This window comes from Uloborus diversus, unplaced genomic scaffold, assembly GCF_026930045.1.
Source record: "Uloborus diversus isolate 005 unplaced genomic scaffold, Udiv.v.3.1 scaffold_12, whole genome shotgun sequence".
Classification (NCBI taxonomy): Eukaryota; Metazoa; Arthropoda; class Arachnida; order Araneae; family Uloboridae; genus Uloborus; species Uloborus diversus.
This window is the reverse complement of record NW_026557876.1, coordinates 9,962,363-9,985,662: the sequence shown is the minus strand read 5'-3', so window position 1 is coordinate 9,985,662 and position 23,300 is coordinate 9,962,363. Positions and strand designations below refer to the sequence as shown.

General features: G+C 35.6%; 1 protein-coding gene across 1 annotated transcript in view; it reads right to left on the bottom strand.

The window, feature by feature from the left end:
• LOC129232460 (A disintegrin and metalloproteinase with thrombospondin motifs 16-like) overlaps positions 1-23,300 on the bottom strand; it is a 135,119-nt gene that overhangs the window by 51,928 nt on the left and 59,891 nt on the right. Inside the window, exons 5-10 of the mRNA XM_054866605.1 lie at positions 21,196-21,233; positions 14,859-14,911; positions 12,894-12,999; positions 10,567-10,701; positions 7,034-7,193; positions 415-516 (exon numbers count right to left, since the gene is read on the bottom strand). Coding sequence (XP_054722580.1) covers positions 415-516; positions 7,034-7,193; positions 10,567-10,701; positions 12,894-12,999; positions 14,859-14,911; positions 21,196-21,233 — 594 coding nt within the window. The remainder of the gene's footprint in view (positions 1-414; positions 517-7,033; positions 7,194-10,566; positions 10,702-12,893; positions 13,000-14,858; positions 14,912-21,195; positions 21,234-23,300) is intronic.

Genomic DNA, 23,300 nt, shown 5'->3' with positions numbered 1-23,300 from the left:
TTGGCTGTTACATATCATATGAGGATGATAAAGTCTATCAAATGTGATTCCACGTTTACGGAAAGAATTTTGTGAGGTAAATTAAGAAATAACAACGTCAAAAAAGCACAAAAGCCTCTTTTGCTGTATGTCTTTTCATCCATAAGCTCATTACTTTTTGCATTGATAAAGGCGTTCCTTGTAATGCCGAAACACGTGTCTGCAGTAATCTGTAATTTGTGCTTTTTTTGACGGTGATTTTTCTTTCTTTACTTTTCAGCACAAATGCAATTATTTATCCTAATTTTTTAAGGTTTTGAAAACTTAACATTAGGGTTAACTTCAGAAAGAAAAGAGCGTTAATCCCCTGGAGAAACACAAAAGTAAGTGTTGTTCAAATACGTTAACAAAAAAAAATAAGTTGTTAACTCTTACTTTTTCCCTTCCACAGCCAGTTCCCTCGAGTGCTGGGTGAGCGGCAAAAGAAACTCCTTTGTTGCCATATCCCGTATTACAACGAAGCATACGACATATTTCCTGCAAAGAAACACAAACAACACAATGTTTTAGCTTCTCCATTCAATAATATGCTCATATAAGTACAGTAACTTCGCAATTATCTGATTTTTATTAAACAAAGTTTCATTTGTTAATTGCTTTATTATTCTTTTTGAGCAATCACGATTGCTTATTGTTCTCACTTGACTGTTTTGATGTCCTTTGATTTTATTTTCCCACCGCCACCCTCCACACCGTCACCGTCGACCGGCTCCTCACGATGCTGCTCCTATAGCGAAAGCCGTTTCTAGGTTGCATCCATGTCCTACACACACGCGCATACATACACAACTACACACACGCCCATACATACACAACTACACACACTCACGCACACACACACACACAAACACATAGACACACACAAACACATACACCCACACAAACACATACACACATACACCTACACACATACACAAACACATACACACGCACAAACACATACACACACGCATACATACAGACACCTACACATATACACACAAAAACATACACACACATACACACAACTATCCACACATTCATGCCTGCACACAGACACAAACATATATGCCTACACACACATACACATCCCCCCTCACACATTCATACACACAACTACCCACACACTCATGCCAGCACACAGACACAAACACACATGCCTACACACATACACATACACCCTACACACAAACACACACACCTACATACTCACACTCGTGATTGCGAAAAACATAATTTGAATTCAAGGTGTCAAAATTCAAATTAATTTTTTTTTAAATTTTATGATCAATAAATCTTTATTACTATGTATTAATCTTGTTGTGTGTGATGAGTATTGAGGTGCAGCGTTGGATTCAAAAGTGATGAACCTCACGTTATATTGACGCGGTGTTGGCTTCACAGCGCAACGCGGGTCAGTTGCCTTCCAGGTTTTGGCACTGGCTTTAACAGTAGCCCCTATACGGTGGTATGTGAAAATTAATATGGAAGGTTCGTTAGAGTAACGCTTGCTGATCAAAGTTTGCTTCCGGTTACCCTCTGAAACGTTTAGAATGCTTCAACAGGTGTCTAGGACTGAGTGTCTTTCCTATTTCCATGTCAAGAAGTGGCACAAAGTGAGGGCCGAGAAGAGGGGTCTGACGAATCCCAGTATTGACGTGAATGTGCAGCGAGTGCGTGAATTTTTGAACATTGACTGGCGTTCGAGTCTCTACCAAGTAGAAGAAGCCCTGAAATTATCGGAGATAATGGTGTAACGCATTGCTACCGAAGAGTTGCACATGCGGAAAAACGGCGGGAAACTGGTGCCGAGAGTTCTGACTGAAAAAGGTCCGAATCAGCGTTCCCGTGGTGTCCCAGCCTCCCTACACTCCGGACATGTCACTTCCTGACTTCTTCCTGTTTCTACAATTAAAATCAGTGCTGAAAGAAAAACGTTTCGAGTTTTCGAGGAGATCCAGGCAAATGTCAAGGCAGGCCTTGCAAAAATCCCAGAACAGGACTTCAGGAATGTCTTTCAGTCCAAGCCTTAGTGTAGGCAGTGATTGATGGAGGTTCCTATTTTGAAACTATTAATCAGTTGTACCAATCAGCTCAATAAATCTGCCTTTTTAAACGAATTCTCATTACTTTTGATCCTACCCTGTATATGTAGATCGATTTGGTAAGTACTTTTGAACTCTTTCTAATAAATGTGATCACAAATAGTCAAAAAGACTAATATTAGCCAAACCTCGCAAGACTAGACCGGTTGACGCCAGCGAAGGGCACGACCGTGTAGTTAATTTTACGAAAGAGTTTCTACAAATTCTTACGAAAAGTTAAACAGCTCTGTGCAACTCAAATTTTCCATTCTAATGCAGGATGGATGACTCAGTGGTAGGGTGATCTGAGGGATTCCTTCGCGCATTTGGGTTAGACTCCCAACCTCGCTCCGCCAGTACATTTCCTTCTTTCTGCTGAAAAATCTCTCATATATTGTCTGTACATGTATGTGCTGTGGATTGCTTGGAATAAAATTATCCGTCGACAAGACACTGAAATTGTTGTCCTCATCAAACAAAAACCTGAGCAACAAGCTCATCGGAGGGACCATTGCGCCCTAGCGGCCCTAGCGGTGGAAAGCGCCAGCTCTGGTAGCTGCCTGAACGCTGTCAGGAAGGTCTTGAGTTCAATTCCCACCGGTGCCATGGGTGCTAATACCCTCTCTTTTTAATACCTATTCCATTCTGACTTGTGCTATTTGGGCCGTGTAGTACTCGCACAGTAACGTGCTTACATTAATTAAAAACAAGAAAAACAAAAAATCCTAATAGAAGAAGAATATTGGATGGTTCTTTTTTTATTCGATTGACCAGGGGTGAATAGCATGTTTCGGAGGCTAAGCGGAAGTAGCGTACCAAAGGTGTCATTAAATAGTGAAAGAAAAATAAAGAGTGTTTTGAAAACTGTATTTGCCATAGTTTGAAGTACTAGAAAGTACAAGAAAGATGACGTTCGGTTAGTTGAGTATATTAGGAGATTGCTGCAGTGCTAGCGTTGGAAGATTCCTGCTAAATTACATGGTGTGTGTTCCAAAACAAGCTGATGACCAGGTGAGTCTTTTTCTTTTTAAATTTATCACACTTTTTTTTGTATGCAGTAAACACGCATTAATCCGATCCCTATTAAACCGGACCTCGCCTTATCCGGACAGTCATTTAGATGCATATAAAAAATAAAATATAAATAATATGAATACATAAATAAAAGGCGCTTTCGCAAAATAATGTATTTTGTGCGCTGTATATTTCATTTTTACAATGTACTTTTGTAATTTACTCTCATGTAATTTTGTATTTCCTTCTCCCGAAATCTATATACAATTTTCACTCTGTGTAGTAATTTGTGTATGTACCTTGGCTAAATTTATAGGCTGTTTTGTTTATTCCGGATTTTTTATTCGGATGACTTGGATCCTCTATTAGTCCGGTTAATAAGACGACACTGTATGCTGCAGTCTTTCATACAAACACTCATTCAAAACGGATAATCTTAGAAGGTGCAAAAACATACATTGGTTTGTTGATTGATTGATCTTCTTAAAAAAAGTGATTTGGATTCAATTCCGGTGTTTTGAATTGAAAGCAATTTTCAAATTCTATTTTGAAGCCATATTTTTAAATGTTTTTCAGCATTTTTTTTTGTCATTCATAATGTCTTAGCAAGTTAATACATCAATCAAATCCCCCCCCCCTCCTTTTTTTAGAGTGAGAAATGTACAAAAAAGGTTGATAGAGTTTAATTCGTATTCAAAGACATTGTGATGTTACTTCAGAGAACTGTACATGTACATTGCTTGTTTTGCGACTGAACATAACATATGAATATGTTTTTAAACGTCATAGAATTCACTGCTTCAATGTTAAGTGATAATAATAATAATAATATAGAGTGTACCAGAGCTTGGATATGCAAAACATAGTTTGGAATTTCACTGGAAATTCAATTTCATTTCAGAAATGGCAAATTGCGCGATTTAAAAGTCTTTTGGATATATTAATATCTGTTTCAGTGCCATAGGATACACTACTTTAATCTTAAAAAAGATAATTCAAAGGGTGTACCAGTATAATGCAGAATATGCAAAACCCAGTTTGGAATAAACTAGACACTCACTTTAATTTTAAGCACTTTACAATTATTTTTATTTTGTTAATGTATTATTATTTTGTATTTTTATTTTTATTCAATGAGGGGGGGGGGCGGAGCGGCACTTGTCAATATCGTCTAGGGCAGCAGAACTACTAGAGCCAGCCCTGTTTGAGACTAAATCACTCATAACTACTATTACTTAAAACCTTAATTTTCTCCAATGCTGTTTGTTTGTTTTTTGAGTTGGGAGGGGGGGGGGTCACTTTCCTTGGCTTGGTGCGACATGTTATTCTTTTTCTTTTTCAAAAAAAAAAAAAAAAAACACACACAATCAACCAGTTGATAGAAACTGAAATTCATTAACAATTTTTACAGTGGATTTAAAACTGAAATCGTGTCATCAGTAATTACAGTTAATGCCTCTTTAGATACTTTACATACTGAACTTATTATTTTCTTTTAATAAAAGTACAATTATTAAGTTCATAGAAATTGCGACTCCTTAGCAATTTTTATAATGAGTCTGATATGGAGATCGTGTTATCAGTAATTGCAGTTAGTGCCGCTTTAAATACTTTACCTAGTAAGCTGAATTTTTCTTAAAAAAAAAAAAAATTCAATTCGTAGAAACTGAAACTCGTTAGCAATTTTTATAATGGGTTTGAAATTCAGGTCCGACTATCAGTAATTAGAGATTTTAGGGATATTTACCGACTCTATAAATATTATATGCATTTCCTTGAATTTTTACTATGTATAATTTCCCAGAGGTAAGTTATGTATCGAAAATTAATGGGGATGTCATTAAGATAATTTCTGTACTCCTTGTTTGAAATTGATTTTAAAATACAACTTATTTCATTTTTCGTTCTCCGAAGCAGTTTCGTATTTTGTTCATTTGAAATCAGATACGTGGTACTCGGATATGTTTGACCCTTTTTTCTTAGTCGTGGGTGAATTATAATTAAGTCGTTAACTAGAATTAGAGTCGATTTTAATCTCCAACATATTGCTTTAGTTTTTGCCGTGATTCAAGGGACTGAGTTTCACGACACGTACTTTCTTGACGGACTTTTTTATTTTCGCGAGAAAGATTTGATTGACGATGTATTCGAGTTCGAGTCATCATGAGTTATACGGGAAGTTTATATAAAATTTAATGACAAAGCAATTAAAAACAATGTTCCTAGAGAAGGAATTAGAATAGAACCATCAGGGTACAAGCAGTGATAAAATTAAAAATTTTAAAAACCCCCGACCGAGTCGCAACTGTAGAGTCAAGAGGGAAAATTGAAACTAATTTTGAAAGCCTTATATTATTAAAGATCAATGTCAAGTATTTTATTTGCTGTTGAATATAAACTGGCAACAGATTAAAATATAATTTTAAATCATTGCTTTTAATTTCCACTAGACGTTAAATCCCGGTTATCACAAATTTGCCATTTCAACTGCGCTTGCGCACGGACTTAGCTTTTTGGGCTTTCTGTTTTACGATTTAGTGTTGCTTGTTTATATTTAGGCTAAGCTAGAGTCCCAACAAATTAATGAATGTGATTAAAATATTTTCACAGCGATTTCGTGATATATTATATGAAACTACGGATATGAATAACTGAAAAGCTTTATAATGTAAAGAGAAAAATGAACTTCAATATTTATTGACTTGGAAATATTTAACATAAACGTCAAACATATTGTGTACTTCAAAAATTATTGGAATATGAGTACAGATATCCGTTTTTTGCGGATATTTTACGTTACGTTATTTACTGTCTTATAATCATAATAACTATGTCAATGAAAATTAACTAAAAAGTATAAAACAAAAAATAATTATTAAATAAAAACAAAAAACTCCACTGCATAAAAACCAAAAGATCTAAACGAAATAAGTACAGTAGTTTAGAATGTTATTAAGTACTACTGAGTAGCTACAACATCGAAATAGTTTTATAATCGATACACACATAAGACAAATCATAAATTCAAAAGCAGAATAGAAGGATCAACAGTCGGGGCATATTCAACTTTTACGATGTTCCTTGATTGGTCGGAAAAGAATGGGCCATGATTGAATTTATGATTTGTCTAATGTGTTCATCGATTATAAAACTATTTCGGATGGTGTTGTTATTCAGTAGAACTTAATAACATTCTAAACTACTGTACTTATTTCCTTTTATTTTTTTTTTGGGGGGGGGGGGTTACGCAGTCGGGTTTTTATTATATATATATATATATATATATATATATATATATATATATATTCATAAATAAACAATCTAAATAAAATTGAAGATGCAAAAAGCAAGAACATCAAAATGAAAAAAGGTGAACCAGGAACTGACACTTTCTCAAGGGAAGGACCGGTCCCTAAGTCCCCTCAAATTTCTCAAGGGTCCTCCCCTTGAGAAAGTGTCGGTCCCTGATTCGCTCTTTTTTTTTTTGATGTTCTTGCTTTTTGCATCTTCAGTTTTATTTAGATTGTTTATTCATGGATATGTTTGTACTGTTTTTGTTTCTAGCAGCTTTGCGCTGGCATTACAGTGCACTTTAGCATTTATTCTTTCATTTTTTTCAATGTCTTTGAATTTATATTTAAAATATGTTCTTAAACTGTTTCTCATGTTGTATATTATATATATATATATATATATATATATATATATATATATATATATATATATATATATATATATATATATATATTTTAAATTTCGAGCTTTTTTTAAAACTTTTTATGGCGGGGGGGGGGGGGGGGAATTTTAGAGGATGTCCTTCTGGCTTTGAGACACAGAAATATAACCGTTTAAGTTTTGTGTGAACTCTCACAATTTCCGCTTTACGTAAGTTATGGCTGTTTCATTTATTAATTTACCTCGGGAGATTGTAGGGCGGACCTCCTACTGCCCTCTCCATAGCGCAATGTGCATTGATAGTCCGCATCGTACACTTGCCCTGGTAGTTTTTCAGGGGCTGGCTCCAAGAGATCTGTGGTGTAAGGACTGGCGGCCTGTAAACAGCTTGCTTGAGGAGACCTGTAAAATGAAGCTTCGCATTAGTAACATCATCAATTCAGTGCGGAACTCACTGAAAACAAGTAACCTATAAAATAAAGCTTCGCATTAGTAACATCATTAATTCAGTGAGGGACTCACTGACAACAAGTAACAACCTGTAAAATGAAGCTTCGCATTAGTACATCATTAATTCAGTGAGGGACATACTGACAACAAATAACAACCTGTAAAATGAAGCTTCGCATTAGTAACATCATTAATTCAGTGAGGGATTTACTGACAACAAGTAACAGCATGTAAACTGAAGCTTCGCATTAGTAACATGATTAATTCTGTGAGGGACTCACTGACAACAAGTAACAACCTGTAAAATGAAGCATCGCATTAGTAACATCATTAATTCAGTGAGGGACTCACAGGTAACAAGTAACAACCTGTAAAATATCAACCTTGAAGTGGCTACTACTGGTGTGTTTACCTTATATGTTCGTAAAATTGCGACAGTTTGTGACAAGGAGAGGGAGAAGGGAAGAAGTGTACATACATCATACATTTCGGTTTAAATCTAAGCATTTTTTTAAAACAATATGTTTAAATAATATAGTGGGATGGTTCGATAGGGTGGTTCTAAAAAATCGTTTTTTTTTTTTTTTTTTTAAATTTCGGAATCACGTTACCTCTCAAAAGTTGTAGTTTGGTGTCCTCAATTAAGAAAAAAGAATTCAAAAAAAAAAAAATAAAATAAGTTGATATCTTCAGTTCGCGCATGAAGCTGAAAATTTGAAAAATTCGTCAAAAATTGAAATTTTCGGAAAATAATAAAACTAGTTTTTTTTGTATTTTTTCATAATCCAACAGCCATAAATTGTCAGTATGTAGCATAGTTTGAACCCAAAACATATTTTATAGCTTTAACATAAAATATTTGTTTCCATACGCCTCTTTGATTGGAGAGTAGATTTTGGCCCAAGTTAACACATATACGCAAAAGAAAGATCTTATGTAAAAGCTATAAAAAAAATTTTTATGTTCAAACTGCGCTATATACTGACAATTATGGTTGTTGCGTTATAAAAATATAAAGAATCTATTTTTATTATTTTTTGAAAAACTCAGTTTTTAGCATATTTTTCAAACTTTCAGTCTCATGCGCGAATTGAAGTTGTCAACTTAGAATTTTGTTTATTATTTCCCCCCAATTTAGGATACCAAGCTGCAACTTTTGAGAGGGAACGCGATTCCGAAAGGAAAAAATCGTTTTTTTTTTCGAACAATCCTAATGTGTAACAAAGGAAGAGTAGGGGAAAAAGTAAAGTGTGACCCTTTGCGACAAAGGGGGTCAAATATGTTGAAAAAAAGTTCTGCATCATTTAAATAAACAGCACCTAACTAGAAAAATATTTTGTTGCGAAAAATAAGAAAAATTAAAATAATCAGCTATTAAAAAGAGCATACATTATTTGCCTTTGTGTATCCACTATAAAAAATAAAGTCTGCCGATGTTTCAAGAAAAGTCGCCAAATTTAGCAATTTTCGATAAGTAATAGAAGCCATCTTTTACGCGCTTTGCTGATGAATATCCTGCCCACATGCAGAAGGTGCAATCGCGTAGAACTTTCAATTTGTCACCAAGCCTTTAAATTTTGGAGCTTTTATTAACATTTAGGCACACTTTAAGACCTTATATTTCAAAAACGGGGGCATAAGGACAAATATTTTTTGCTTAAAAAATAAACGTCTCAATATGCCCTTTCAATTGCTTCGTATTTGCCTTTTTTTTTAAATTTAGTATGCCATCCTTTTGTACGTATTCAACAGTGTTAAATTTAACAAATTATGGGTGACGTATGTGAAGAAGAAAATAGTTTTGTTCGAAAATAAAAAAAATAATATATTACAATGCAAATGTGTTTACATTGTTAATATTATTTTGGGTTTCTTGTTGTTTAGTACACTTGCCATTGTGCTACCTACGAGTGTGACATTAAATTGTATTATATATATATATATATATATATATATATATATATATATATATATGTGTGTGTGTGTGTGTGATGAGAAAACTAAATAAATAAATAAAATAAAAAATAAACAAAAATAACAAAGGGAAAAAAATCTAAAATTTTTGTCTCTTTTAAATGTTTGTGAAATGCTTAGTGACAAAAAAAAAGTGCAATAAATAGCATTGAAATTTAAAAAAAAATATTCAAAAAGAAAAGGTTCGTGGTCAATCAAAAAAGAAACAAGTTCGGTAATAATCCTATTTGCCCTAGTGGGAGAAGTAATTCTTCACACAAATTACCTGAGGAATTTGGTCAATCAAAAAGGAAATAAGTTCGGTAATAATCCTATTTGCTCTAGTGGGAGAAGTAATTCTTCACACAAATTACCTGAGGAATTTGGTCAATCAAAAAGGAAATAAGTTCGGTAATACTCCTATTTGCCCTGGTGAGAGAAGTAATTCTTCACACAAATTACCTGAGGAATTTGGTCAATCAAAAAAGAAATAAGTTCGGTAATAATCCTATTTGCCCTGGTGGGAGAAGTAATTCTTCACACAAATTACCTGATGAATTTGGTCAATCAGAAAAGAAATAAGTTCTTTAATAATCCTACTTGACCTGGTGGGAGAAGTAATTCTTCACACAAATTACCTAAGGAATTTGGTCAATCAAAAAAGAAATAAATTCGGTAATAATCCTATTTGCTCTGGTGGGAGAAGTAATTCTTCACACAAATTACCTGAGGATTTTGGTCAATCAAAAAATAAATAAGTTCGGTAGAAATTAAAAAAGTATATATTCAAAAAGAAAAGATTCGTGGTCAATCAAAAAAGAAATACGTTCGGTAATAATCCTTTTTGCCCTGGTGGCAGAAGTAACTCTTCACACAAATTACCTAAAAGAATTTGGTCAATCAAAAAAGCAATAAGTTCGGTAATAATCCTATTTGCCCTGGTGAGAGAAGTAATTCTTCACACAAATAACCTGAGGAATTTGGTCAATCAAAAAAGAAATAAGTTCGGTAGAAATTTAAAAAAAAATATTCAAAAAGAAAAGTTTCGTGGTCAATCAAAAAAGAAACTAGTTCGGTGATAATCCTATTTGTCCTGGTGAGAAGTAATTCTTCACACAAATTACCTGAGGAATTTGGTCAATCAAAAAAGAAATAAGTTCGGTAAAAATTAAAAAAAAAAAAAAATATTCAAAAAGAAAAGATTCGTGGTCAATCAAAAAAGAAATAAGTTCGGTAATAATCCTTTTTGCCCTGGTGGCAGAAGTAATTCTTCACACAAATTACCTGAGGAGTCTGGTCAATCAAAAAAGAAATAAGTTCGGTAATGCTCCTATTTGCCCTGGTGGGAGAAGTAATTCTTCACACAAATTACCTGAGGAATTTGTCGAGGTACTGTCGACTGCAGGACGACCAGGTGGTTTTGCCGGCTCCCAACGTGGGGGACATGACGTATGTGTCCGAGTCGCAGTGATTTCCGTCCTGGTGGCCATCGTGTTCCATGCCTAGGCTGAAACATTCCATTTAGAGTAAAATTAGTTATCTAAAGAAGCACATCTTTCATTGATAAATCAAAAGCCCGGGATCGTAGTTTAAAAGTAGCAACACGATCATCAGGGGTGCTCGCAGGGGGGGGGAGGGGATTATGGCGCAAGTTGGCGCCACCAAAATTTTTGGGGCGATTTTGTAGTTTTTTTATTTATTTCTTTAATTTTGTTATTCATTTATCTAATTTCATTTATTTATTTATATGTATTAATTGATTTATTTTAAATTTAAGTTATTTATTTTATCCTGCTTACATTTTATTTCATTTATGTATTAATTTGTGGTGTGTGTGTGTGTTTTTTTGTCATTAACGTAGCACGAAACTTTTCCAATAAAATTATAATAATAATAATTAAAAATAGATAAATATATATTTTTTTTTTCAAATAAATGAAATTTCTGGAGGATAGTCGCTTACTTGATCTTTTTCCCTCATTTTATCAAAAATATTCTTAAATGGTGTTTTGGCAATTTTAATTTCAAATTATTTCTGGGGAAAGATTCCGCTGGGGAATTTCGGGACTTTCCAAACACCTCAACACACAATAGCTTAAAATTGAGTTTTTGAATCTTCAAAATCAAAAAATTTCTGGAACAGCTTCGGAATTCAGATTATTTGTCTAACACCGTCAAAGACAGCCTGAAATGTGTCTCTAGGACTTCATTCCCAAAAAGTTTTCGAAGAGAGCATCTAAACCTTCCGCGTTTCCTTAGCATGATAAATCACCAACGACAATTTAAAATTGCGTTTACAAAACTAATTTGTAAGGAGGAAAAACCGTTGATTTTACCAAAGATAACCGAAATTGACTTCACTTTCGGAAAAACATTTGAGGGAGAATTGCATCCCCTTTAATCCTTAATTTTACTAAAACCTTAAAATGGGCCTTAAAATGGGAAGTTTAAGGCATTTTTTTTTTTTTTTAATTTCTCTGGAGGAGGACGCTGAAACTTGTTCTCCAACCACTTAAAAACACCAAAAATTGTCTAAAACTGCGTTTTACCAATTCAATTTCGAAACATTTCCGGGGCATATGTTTCGTCTGATTCAAAGACAACATAAAACGTCCGAGGAATTGCAACGTTTTTTTTTTCCTTCAAAGCAATAAATTGCACAAAATAAGTTTATCAGTGTTAAAATTAGCTGTCACTCAATTCTTTTTTGTAAATTAAATTTTAGTACAGAAATAGAAGAAACATGGTTGACGGTAGGCTTGCCGGACGTCCTGGTTTTCAGACAAAATCCTGGTGTCCTGACCGGTTTACTTCACGTCCCGGTAAAGGAGAACTTTAGTTACGGATGACCAAAAAAGTCTAAAAATAATTTGACTGTGAAGGATCGTTTAAGGTAATTACTTTGTCATTTGTAACATTGACATGTAAAATAAATATTGAATTAGCTTGAGAAGGTTTTTACAATCAAAAAATACTTTTAAAAAAAATCCTAGCCATTGAAAAGCACGGGTTTCTTCTTACAAAAATAACTTCGAAATATTAACATGTAAGAAATAAAATGTTTGCATTTATCTGCATGTGTAATTTATTACTAATGGTTTAGGTTCGTAATTAGTAACCCTTTCTTCATAGCATAGAGAGTGAACTGCCCTCTAAACACTCCAAAAACCAGCAGGGGTGTGCACCCTTTCAAATACCCGCAACGTGTGGGGGGGGGGGGGTCATTCTGGTGTCCCGGTTGAACTTTACAGAAATCAGGCAAGCCTAGTTAAGGGCGGCAGCGTAAATGTTTTGCCTGGCCTCGAAAAAATTAAGATGGCACTGGGCAAAGGGACAGTCTATCTTGTAACTTGACTTGCCCGTCCCTAACTTGAATCCTGGCTACACTCAGAGTGACAACAAGCGTTTATTTAGAAAAAAAAAAAAAAAAAACGGGTGATAGGGGGGGGGGGTAACTAAACTATCTGTACTGAAATATAATTGTATTGTTGGGACTGCAAAAAATTTACAATGTGCCCCTTTAAGAAAAAAGGTTGGATACCCCTGTGTCTAGCGGTAAGTTTTTGAAATTCGCAGCACTAGAGCCTGGATAGGACCTTTGGTGATGTAAGTGTTATTGAGTTAAGGCAGATTCAAATAGTGGAGCTGAAGGGTTGGAAAATAGTGGAATTTTGAGAGTTTCGATAAAAATACACTCACCTATGTCCCATTTCATGAGCTGCCACCAGAACCGTTTGGAAACTGGTTCCTTCACTTATGGTACAGCTATTTAGGGGATTGCACATGCCACTTACTGGTGCCAAACCTAAGAAGAAGATATCTTGCATTCAGTAAGATTGTATGAGTATTAGTTATTTTTAAGCTCCTTTCCGTCTTTAAGAATCAAAAGATTGATTCTGTTTCTGACAAATTAAAGTTTTCATCCCTTTTATTAAAAAAGGTTCTTTTTACTTCCTTTTACAAAAAAGGAAGTATTGTATTCGCGAAAAAATTTTCACTCAAAAATCGGCCTTAATTTCCAATTTACTCACCCCCGAATGAATGTTGAGTTTTTTTTTCGACTCGACCAGACGTGGATAAATGCCTAAGAAAGTATAGACACCTGAAGAATTCATTTTGACTATCCCCGAGTTAATTACAACGGATTTTCTCGTGACGTCCATATGTGCGTATGTGTGTATGTATCTCGCTTAACTCAAGAACGGTTTGTCCTAGAAAGTTTAAATTTAGTACGTATCTCCTAAGTGGACTTCTAGTGGAGTCGAGTTGTGCACCTCCCCTTTTGGTTGCATTCGGGTGTTTCTAAAGGGGGCTTTTGCCCCTTTTTGGGGGAAAATCATTGTTAATTCAATGTAAACTTAAGTGGTGTTACAATTTGGCGGACACTTGGCGATATATCGCTAGTCTTTTGGTCGCCAAGTTTTGTCGCCAACTTGGCGATTTTTTCTTTTATTTTATCTTGTTTCAACTTGGCCACTGTTGGTGATATTTAGAGAGTAAACTATTGAATCACATTAAAATTGCCAATAATGGGAAAATGACATTAAATTGGAGTAAAAGGAAGTCATATGATGCACACACCAGCTCGTTTCTTTTTTACAGTGCAGCGCTGCTGGCACTGAGTAAGCTCAAAGCTGGTAGGCGTTTGAATTGACGTTCCTTGAACACTAGTAACAATCTGTTGGACTTGTAAGAATCTTCATGAATCGAATAATTATTACAGGCTGTAAGTAACCACTTTTCCTTAGAGTATGTACGGAAAACTGTCACACCCGCGCAAACGGATAGAGCAGGAAATCATTAGGTCAGTCAGTAGTCAGAGTAGTTTTAAGGATCCTTTTGTTCTTCTTAGGGTTTTTTTTTTTTTTTTTTTTTTGAAGTATACTTTGACTTATCTTTACTAATAATAAATTTAAAAGTCTGTGTCTCTGAATCTCTGGGCTGTTACGCGCATAGCGCCTAGACCGTTCGGCCGATTTTCAAGAAAGGCACAAAATTAGTTTGCAGCAGAGGGGTGAGCCTCTCGAAGCAATCTTACAAAAATTCGATTTTGTTCTTTTTCAATTCCAATTTTGAGAACATTTTATCGAGCAAATTATCATGAGGTGGACGAGAAAAATACCATAACGTTGACGAGCAAATTATCATGAGGTGGACGAGAAAAATACCATAACGTTGACGAGCAAATTACCATAACGGGGGTGAGCAAATTACCATAACGTGAACGAGCAAACTACCCTAAAGGGGGTGAGTAAAATACCATAACGTGGACGAGCAAAATACCATAACGTGGAAGAGCGAATTACCATAACGTGGAAGAGCAAATTACCACAACGTGGACGAGAAAACTACCCTAAAGGGGGCGAGCAAAATACCATAACGTAGACGAGAAAAATACCATAACGTGCACGAGCAAATTACCATAACGTGGACGAGCAAACTACCCTAAAGGGAGCGAGCAAAATACCATAACGTGGACGAGCAAAGTACCACAACGTAGACGAGCAAACTACCCTAATGAGGGCGAGCAAATTAACATTGAAAATTGGCGAGAAATTCATCGTCCATTATTTGTAAATATACAGGCGAACCAAATGACCATTTCCTTTTCTACTACGGGCACAGTCGTGCGGGTATCACTAGTAGAGAAATAAGTTTACTTACCAACTACATGTCTTTTACGTCGCCCACTTTCATCTACAACGTACATGTTGATTCTGAAACATTAAAAAATACAATTGACTTAATTTTAATTAAGCATTTTTTAAATTCAAATTATTTTTTAATGCACTATAATTGGATATCAACTAATGAGTGGAAATCTTATTGAATATACCGTAGAAGATATATAAAATTGTTAATTATAAGGTACATAAAATTAATAACACTAAATAATTATTAAGGAGAATAATAGTTATAAATAATGTTATGTATTAGAGCAACGCCTCCTTTCCTACCGCATTTGCCTCAAAACTTGGAACTACCCATATCCTCATATATACACTCCTGTTTGTGAAAATTGCAATACCACGAAGAACTTACATGAGTAAGCTGAAAATTGCAGGAAAGGGTAAAGTAGGGCATGATATGCAAATGATTAGAATTGCAGACCGGTAGCGGCATGCGTATGCTGAGCAGCGCCCTCTGAACGGCGGATCGAACCGAATATAAATAGACGGCTGTGGCGAGGCGTGTATGATTATCGGTGGTTATATGCTGGAATAAATGTTAAGTGAATCTTTACTATGCCTCTTCGACGAAAGAAAGCGAAATTTGAGCAAATTTCGGAGTTTGAACGGGGCAGAATCGTCGGCCTTCGTGAAGCTGGATTGTCTCATCGTGCAGTAGCCGCTCGTGTGCAGCGTGATGTAAAAATATGACAAATGGAAGCCAGAAATATGTCAATTTAACAATTCAGGCATTTGCATTAAAAATCAACTAACGTGTACTTGTTAAACCACATTTCGCTAGGAAAACTGACATGAGGACAGTTAACGCAGAACCGAATAAATCGTTTAGCAGGGAGAAAAGATGTTTTTATTTATTATTTTATTATGTTATGTTATTATTGTATGGTTATATCCTTCTGAAGGTTGCTAATTGAATTTACATATAAATTATTTCTGATAAATCTTCTTTACTAATAATAAAGCTGAAAGTCTCTCTGTCTGGATGTCCGGAGGATGTCTGGATCTCTGTGGCGCGCATAGCGCCTAGACCGTTCGGCCGATTTTCATGAAGTTTGACACAAAGTTAGTGTGTAGCATGGGGGAGTGCACCTCGAAGCGATTTTTCGAAAATTCGATGTGTTTCTATTCCAATTTTGAGAGCAAAATTATCATAAGATGGAGAAGTAAATTACGAAATTATTATAGCGTAGAACCCTAACATGGGCACAAGCCAATTGGCGAGGAAAATTCACCATATATTATTTGTAAATATACAGGCGAACCAAAAGACCTTTTAATATTTCTATTACTAGCAAAAGCCGTGCGGGTACCACTAGTGTAATAATAAAGCTGAAAGTCTCTCTGTCATAATCTCTGTGACGCGCGTAGCGCCTAGACTATTCTGCAGATTTTCATGAAATTTAGCACAGAATTAGTTTATAGCATGGAGGTGTGCACCTTGAAGCGATTTTTCGAAAATTCGATTTTATTCTTTTTCTATTCCAATTTTAAGAACTTTTCACCGAGCGAATTATCATAACGTTAGAGAGTAAATTACCAAATTAGCACAACGTGGAAACCGTGACATGGGCAAGCATCGCGAATCGGCGAGAACATAGCAAATTGGCGAGAAATTCATCTTCCAATTTTTGTAAATATACAGGCGAAAGAAAAGACCTTTTAATTTTCTACTACGGGCAAAGCCGTGCGGGTACCACTAGTAGATCAATAAAATGGCTTGAACTTGAACGCCCGAACCGTGTGCAGTACGACTCTGATCACAAGACGTCTAGATTTGGACGAACGCATGTCTGCTTGGGGTTTTCCCTCAAAGGACAAGAGGAGATATTCTTACGTCGGCACAAGGCCAACGATTATTAAAGTGCGTAATTGGCGTTAAGCTTAGTATATTAAAAACTGGTTTTCCTCTCCCTATTTTGACAAGTGGAATAGTTTAATCCTTTGTCCGTGCAACGCCTCCGAAATACTAAATGCCTGTCGCTATCGCACTTTTAACATAGAACAAAATGATCCCAATAAGCAAATATCGGTACTCTTGCTACTGCCATCTATCGCAGGTAGAAAGTATTGGAAATTGGTAACGGAGTTAAGCAATTGGTTAACTTCTAAATTTAAATTTTGGACTTAACCAATAAACAATCGGATTTGAATTGTTTGGATCCATCGCCATAGCAACGCTATCCTTGTATTGCCGCCAGATAGCGTTGCAAGTGTACCGGCGGAGGATCACTTTTGAAGCAAATGTGATGATAGGCGTTTAGTATTTAGTAGGTGTTAGTCCATTGAAGCTCATGTAACCATATCAAACTCTAACGGACGTATTCACCATCACTAGATGATTTGAGCTTCGGCCAGTCAGTAAAGCTGCCGGTAGGAGTCAAGGACGGATCCAGAAAATATTCAAGGAGGGGGCCATTGATTTCGGAAATTTACCCTTTTATAAACTCCCAAACCTCCGCCTGTGACATCATGAAAGATCCTCTCAGATTAAGTTTTTTTTTGGAACTTCCATTTCTAAAAAACTCCGTAGGACTGTATACTGAACCGCATTTTTTACCTTAATGTCATCAGCGGTGTCCTATAATCCTGTTTTAGGACTTCAATTAAAAAAGAAACTTCACAAATGAAAGCTCCCGAAACCCATCTAACATTGTCTAAAATTGAGCTTTGGAAATTTCTAAAAAACTTCCTGTACAAAATTCTGTTCTTTGAGTGTTAAGATATTTTAAACAATTGCGTCTTCAAGACTACAGTTCTGAAGAAATTCCGAGGGAGAGCACTCTCTTTCGTAACATACGTAATTGGAGATCGTTTGAAATTACGATTTTGGAACTTCAGTTATCGAAAAAAAGCCGAAGGGGGGATCCATGGTCGGAGTCTTCTTCAAAGTCCAGGGTCGAATCATCTGAGGAGTTACGACTGCAAGCACTGTCTGACCATCGATTACATGGAAAGGCTAATATCCGGTTTATAGGCGGAAATGGACGTATCTAATGGTTTATAGGGGTGTTAGTTTGTTTGTTACAGATGTGCGCATATGCCTCTCCAATATTTAGCCCCTTTTTTGTAAAAATGAAAATTTGCTCTCAGCAGCATTTTTTTAATCTAAAGTACATTCGATCTATATTCTCACGGGAAAAATGAATTGATTTATTTATTCACAACAAAGTTTTGAGCTTACCATTTTGCTTTTACGTTCCTGAACGATTTCATTTTCTTTTTGTTGTTTCCATGGTAACTATCTTTGTTTCCCCTTTATTTCTGAGAATGCAATAAATGAATAAGGCACTAGTGACATTATAAAACGCGTGCATAAAAATCCCATCGTTATTTTCCCTTCTCCCCTGCTGGATTCATTCAGATGGAGTAGTCTTTACTTGGCAGATTGCCAAATTACATACAATCCGTGGTCAAACAGAATTTACTCACCCCGACAGCAACAGTGCATGGTCCCACCGAGGACTTTTCCCCCTTCCATAGTGCCTGCGGTTGTGTTGCCAAATGCAGAAGTTGGTGAGATATGTGTCAATGTTATCGGAAGGATGGAGTTCCTGAAAAGAGAGGATATTTTGAGCTCGCAGTGTCATTTTACAGCTATCAAAAAGAAAAATGGTAAAACTTTAATGCTTTTGAAGAGTTTTTGAGAAGGTTACTGTTAACTTTGCCTGATGCAGGCAAACTGAAATCTTGGTTAGAAAAACTGGAATATACACCATCCATCATCTCATAAAACGGCGTTGGCAGAGGGGTGTAACTCGTATAACACGGTTAATTCGTTTCATGTAGTATCGAAACCGTGTTATACGAGACTTTTTTTAAAATAGCATTTTTACTTATTTTTAATTCTAATTATGTATGTGCATGAGAAAAATCAGGTTATATATATAAGATATCAGGTTAAGATGTGTCGTGGTATATCTAAACCGTGTTATACGAAACTTTTTTTTAAAATAGCATTTTTACTTATTTTTAATTCTAATTATGTATGTGCATGAGAAAAATCAGGTTATATATATAAGATGTATCGTGGTATATCGAAACCGTGTTATACGAGACTTTTTTTAAAATAGCATTTTTACTTATTTTTAATGCTAATTATGTATGTGCATGAGAAAAATCAGGTTATATATATGTTACGGCCAAAGCCCGAAATCGGCCAGTTCGCGAATTGGCCAGCTAATTCGCGAACTGGCCAACATTGCTGAAGGCTTACCGGCCAAAGCCCGAAATTTTCTGCATTTCGGGCTTTGGCCGGCCAATTCGCGAAGTGGCTATGGACGATCGGCCAAAGTACGAATGCAAAGGCAAATTGAATTAAGGACGATCACCATCTTTTTCTGCTCCATAGACCTAATTTTAAAGATCCTAGATCACATTGTACCAAGAAATATCGCTTCAAAAATGTTTTAATTATTATGCAAATCCTCAATATTAAGGGCTCATTAAGAAAACTATTAAGAAACTAAGTTTTGTTGTTAATATTATTTAAAGAAACATTTCTTTAATGCCGCTTTTTGTCGAAAATCCCCCACAACATGTCTTTACTAATATTTTATACATGAATGTCATTATATATTTTTTAATTTATTTTTAACGTTGTTTTTTCCTTAGTTCGAATTTTTATGAATCAATATTTCGGAAGAGAAAGGAATCTAGAAAATTTAGCATATTTTATTTACTTTTTTTTTAACATTTAGGAAAGGTTGTTCTTATTGCCACGGTATTTGTTTTAATTCTTTCTTTTTTTTCCTTAAACGTATTGACGCATGTTTTACTGCATTTATTTTAGGTTAAATTGATTGTATGCATTTTAATTGATTTTCTTTTCGTCTCGCTGTATTTGCAATGCGAGTTTTAATTCAAAACTTTTTCTTCTTGAGGATGCGGAATGATCATTTATATAAATTGCATAGCTTATTTCAGCCAAACTCTTTTTTTCTACGGGGGATGGAGGAGCGAGATTTTCCTTTTGTTCTAGATACAATGTGTTTTTAATTACTATCTTTTTTTTTTCTGCGAGGAAGGCGAGAGAGCGGGATTATAGTTTAAACGCTTTCGTAAGAAAGGTTGTATCACTAATCGATCGGAGTTCGTTAGCTCTCAAATCGATTGGGTTACGGTAAGGGTGGTTACTTGACGAGTTAGGATAAAAAATCTACAGAATGTTTTCCATTATTTTACATTTTAAAGCAACTGTTTATGTAATTTCATGTATTTTCCATTTATCAAAATATTTTAAATTGCAGATTTTTTATTTATTATTATAATTTTTTCTCGGGGGGGGGGGGGGGTTAAAGAACGTACACATTTTAGTATAAGAAAATTATTATTTTGCATCAGAGATGGAAGGGGGGAGAATTTTCATTTATTCAAGTAACTTCCTTCAAACTCTTAGAACGAGCATTGTCATGCGGGTATAGTTCGTAATTAATAAAAATATTCTAAAAATTATCGAAATGGCTATCGCACCAAAGCAACGGTGTGAATAGCCTGTGGGTACAGGCTAATCACACGGACTCGACGCAAAACATGCTAAATCCCCCCCCCCCCCCTTCGCTATCTCGTTTTTAAATTGGCAATTTTTCGCAGCTGAAAGCAGAAAAATAAAAAGAAAACATTTGTAGCTTCTCAAATCTCAAACCTTCTGCTTCCGACAAAATATATTTCAAGGGAAAAAATCAGACATGACTACATATTAATTTCTAAATAGAAACAAGTCTATATTATTCGTGCAATAAGTCACTTCCAAAACTTGAGTTGCCGACGATTAAGTTGCTGTATTTGGATATGTATATCTACTTTTCAGCTAATTTTTTAGTCATGGCTGATTTTGACTTGGAGATTTTCTCTGAGATGTGGTTTTGTGGAAATTTGGGTGATAGAGGGGTTTTAAATAGAATTCTGGGGAGGGAATCACGCATAAAATTCCTTACTTGTCATTAGTTTTGGTTTCGGAATGAAAATTATATTTAAAATTTGTGTCACAAACACTGAAAGGTTGAAAAACATGGCCTTAGGTTTAACCTCAGCTGTGACTGTTCAAGTATTATGTAACATGAAAGGGGAGACCAAAGGGTCTCCCTTTTCTCTGACAAGAGGAGAGCGGTCACAGAAATTCTTAGGTAGGCATTAAACAACGAAGCAGTTGCAGTGCAACAACAAAAAACGTGGGGAAAGAGCATCTTGTGACGTACAAAATGTCATAAAATCTTATGTAAGCAAAAGGGGAAAGGGGTATAACGTATGCTTACTTTTTCTCACAAGATGGGGGGGGAGGGGTACAAAATGACCAAAGAATACTCACACAATACTTGAATGACCCCTTATTAGCTATCGCATATAATTTCAACTAAAAATAAAGAAGAGAAAATACGAGAAATTCATACTCATAGCTCAGTTGAAGAACTAAAGCCTAGAAAAACGACGTCGAAGCTTTGAATAACTATTGGCAGGACGTTCACAGGGACGTGGTAGCACCCTCCAAGCCCGACGAGATGCCAACATGTCACCCTAGTCGAAAACTAGGGGCTCGACTCGGAATCAAAGTACAGTATAAATTTTACTGCTTTTATTGGGGGAGGCGGGCTTGTTGACGAAACTGACAAGGGGCACGATTTGGCTCTCGGCGGCCCTGGAGCACCCCCTTTCTAGTTTCTACCAACTGCACGCCGCGACGTCACATTGGAAGCGACAGATGTGTTGTTATGTGTCAATCTTAAATCCAATATAGTCATTTCGGGCTTTGGCCACGGATTCCCGGCCACTTCGCGAAATGGCCAGCCAAAGTAGAAAATACAATATTAATTGCAAGTCTTTCGGGCTTTGGCCAAACCTCTTGGCCAATTCGCGAATTGGCCAGCCATTTCGCGAACAGGCCGAACTTCGGGCTTTGGCCGTAACATATATAAGATATCAGGTTAAGATGTATTGTGTTATATCTAAACCGTGTTATACGAAACTTTTTTTAAAATAACATTTTTACTTATTTTAAATACAAATTATGTATGTGCATGAGAAAAATCAGGTTATATATATAGGATGTATCGTGGTATATCGAAACCGTGTTATACGAGCCTTTCTTTTAAATAACATTTTTACTTATTTTCAATACTAATTATGTATGTGCATGAGAAAAAATCAGGTTAAGATGTATCGTGTTATATAGAAACCCTATTCCGTGTTATATCGAAACTGTATTAATACGAGACTTAGAAATAATGTAAATCAAGGGAAGTGTACCGTGTTATATCGAAATCTAGTTTAATAAAAACAAAGTAAAAACTTATTAGAGTTTTCAACCATTAACAGAATGTAACAAAAATGAAATTCCACCTTTTTAAAATATAAGATTCGAGTTATAACAAAGCCATGAAGTGTTAAATTCAAGATTCGTTCCGTGTAATATCGAAACCGTGTTATAATAATCGCAAATTGGGTGCCGTGTCATATCGAAACCGTGTTGTAATAATCGCAAATTGGGTGCCGTGTAATATCGAAACCGTGTTATAATAATCGCAAATTGGGTGCCGTGTAATATCGAAACCGTGTTATAATAATCGCAAATTGGGTGCCGTGTCATATCGAAACCGTGTTATAATAATCGCAAATTGGGTGCCGTGTCATATCGAAACCGTGTTATAATAATCGCAAATTGGGTGCCGTGTCATATCGAAACCGTGTTATAATAATCGCAAATTGGGTGCCGTGTCATATCGAAACCGTGTTATAATAATCGCAAATTGGGTGCCGTGTCATATCGAAACCGTGTTATAATAATCGCAAATTGGGTGCCGTGTCATATCGAAACCGTGTTATAATAATCGCAAATTGGGTGCCGTGTCATATCGAAACCGTGTTATAATAATCGCAAATTGGGTGCCGTGTCATATCGAAACCTTGTTGTAGAAGTACCGTGTGTGTATATACGAGAGACGCCCGTATTTAAGTCACGTGAGGAAGACATAAAGAACCATGGTACTATATCCAGATCTTGGTATTAATCTGGAAACCATATCCTCATGTATAAATAATAGCCAATGATCGAGTAACGCGCGTGTTTCAACAATGAAACTCGCGCCACGCATGGTAGTTTGATTTGACATCCAGGGAAATGCTTTATTTTGACAGGGCTGAACTGGATCCGGTAACTTAATTGTTTCACTGGTAAGACTTTCATGTTAGGAGAATAAAGAAACGTAAAAATGGTCAACAATGAACGCTATCTACTGGAGTTTAGGTTAAAATTTCAACTATTAAAACATTATCAAAAAGGTAATGACTTCATTCAAATGTCGAAGCAATTTTCAACCGTCATATCTTGACGGGCGATTTTATAGTGATTCTATAATAATGAAAAAATCAACATAAGTCGCAATCGAAAGAGGTTTTGGACCCATAAATTATTTGTCACTGTGTC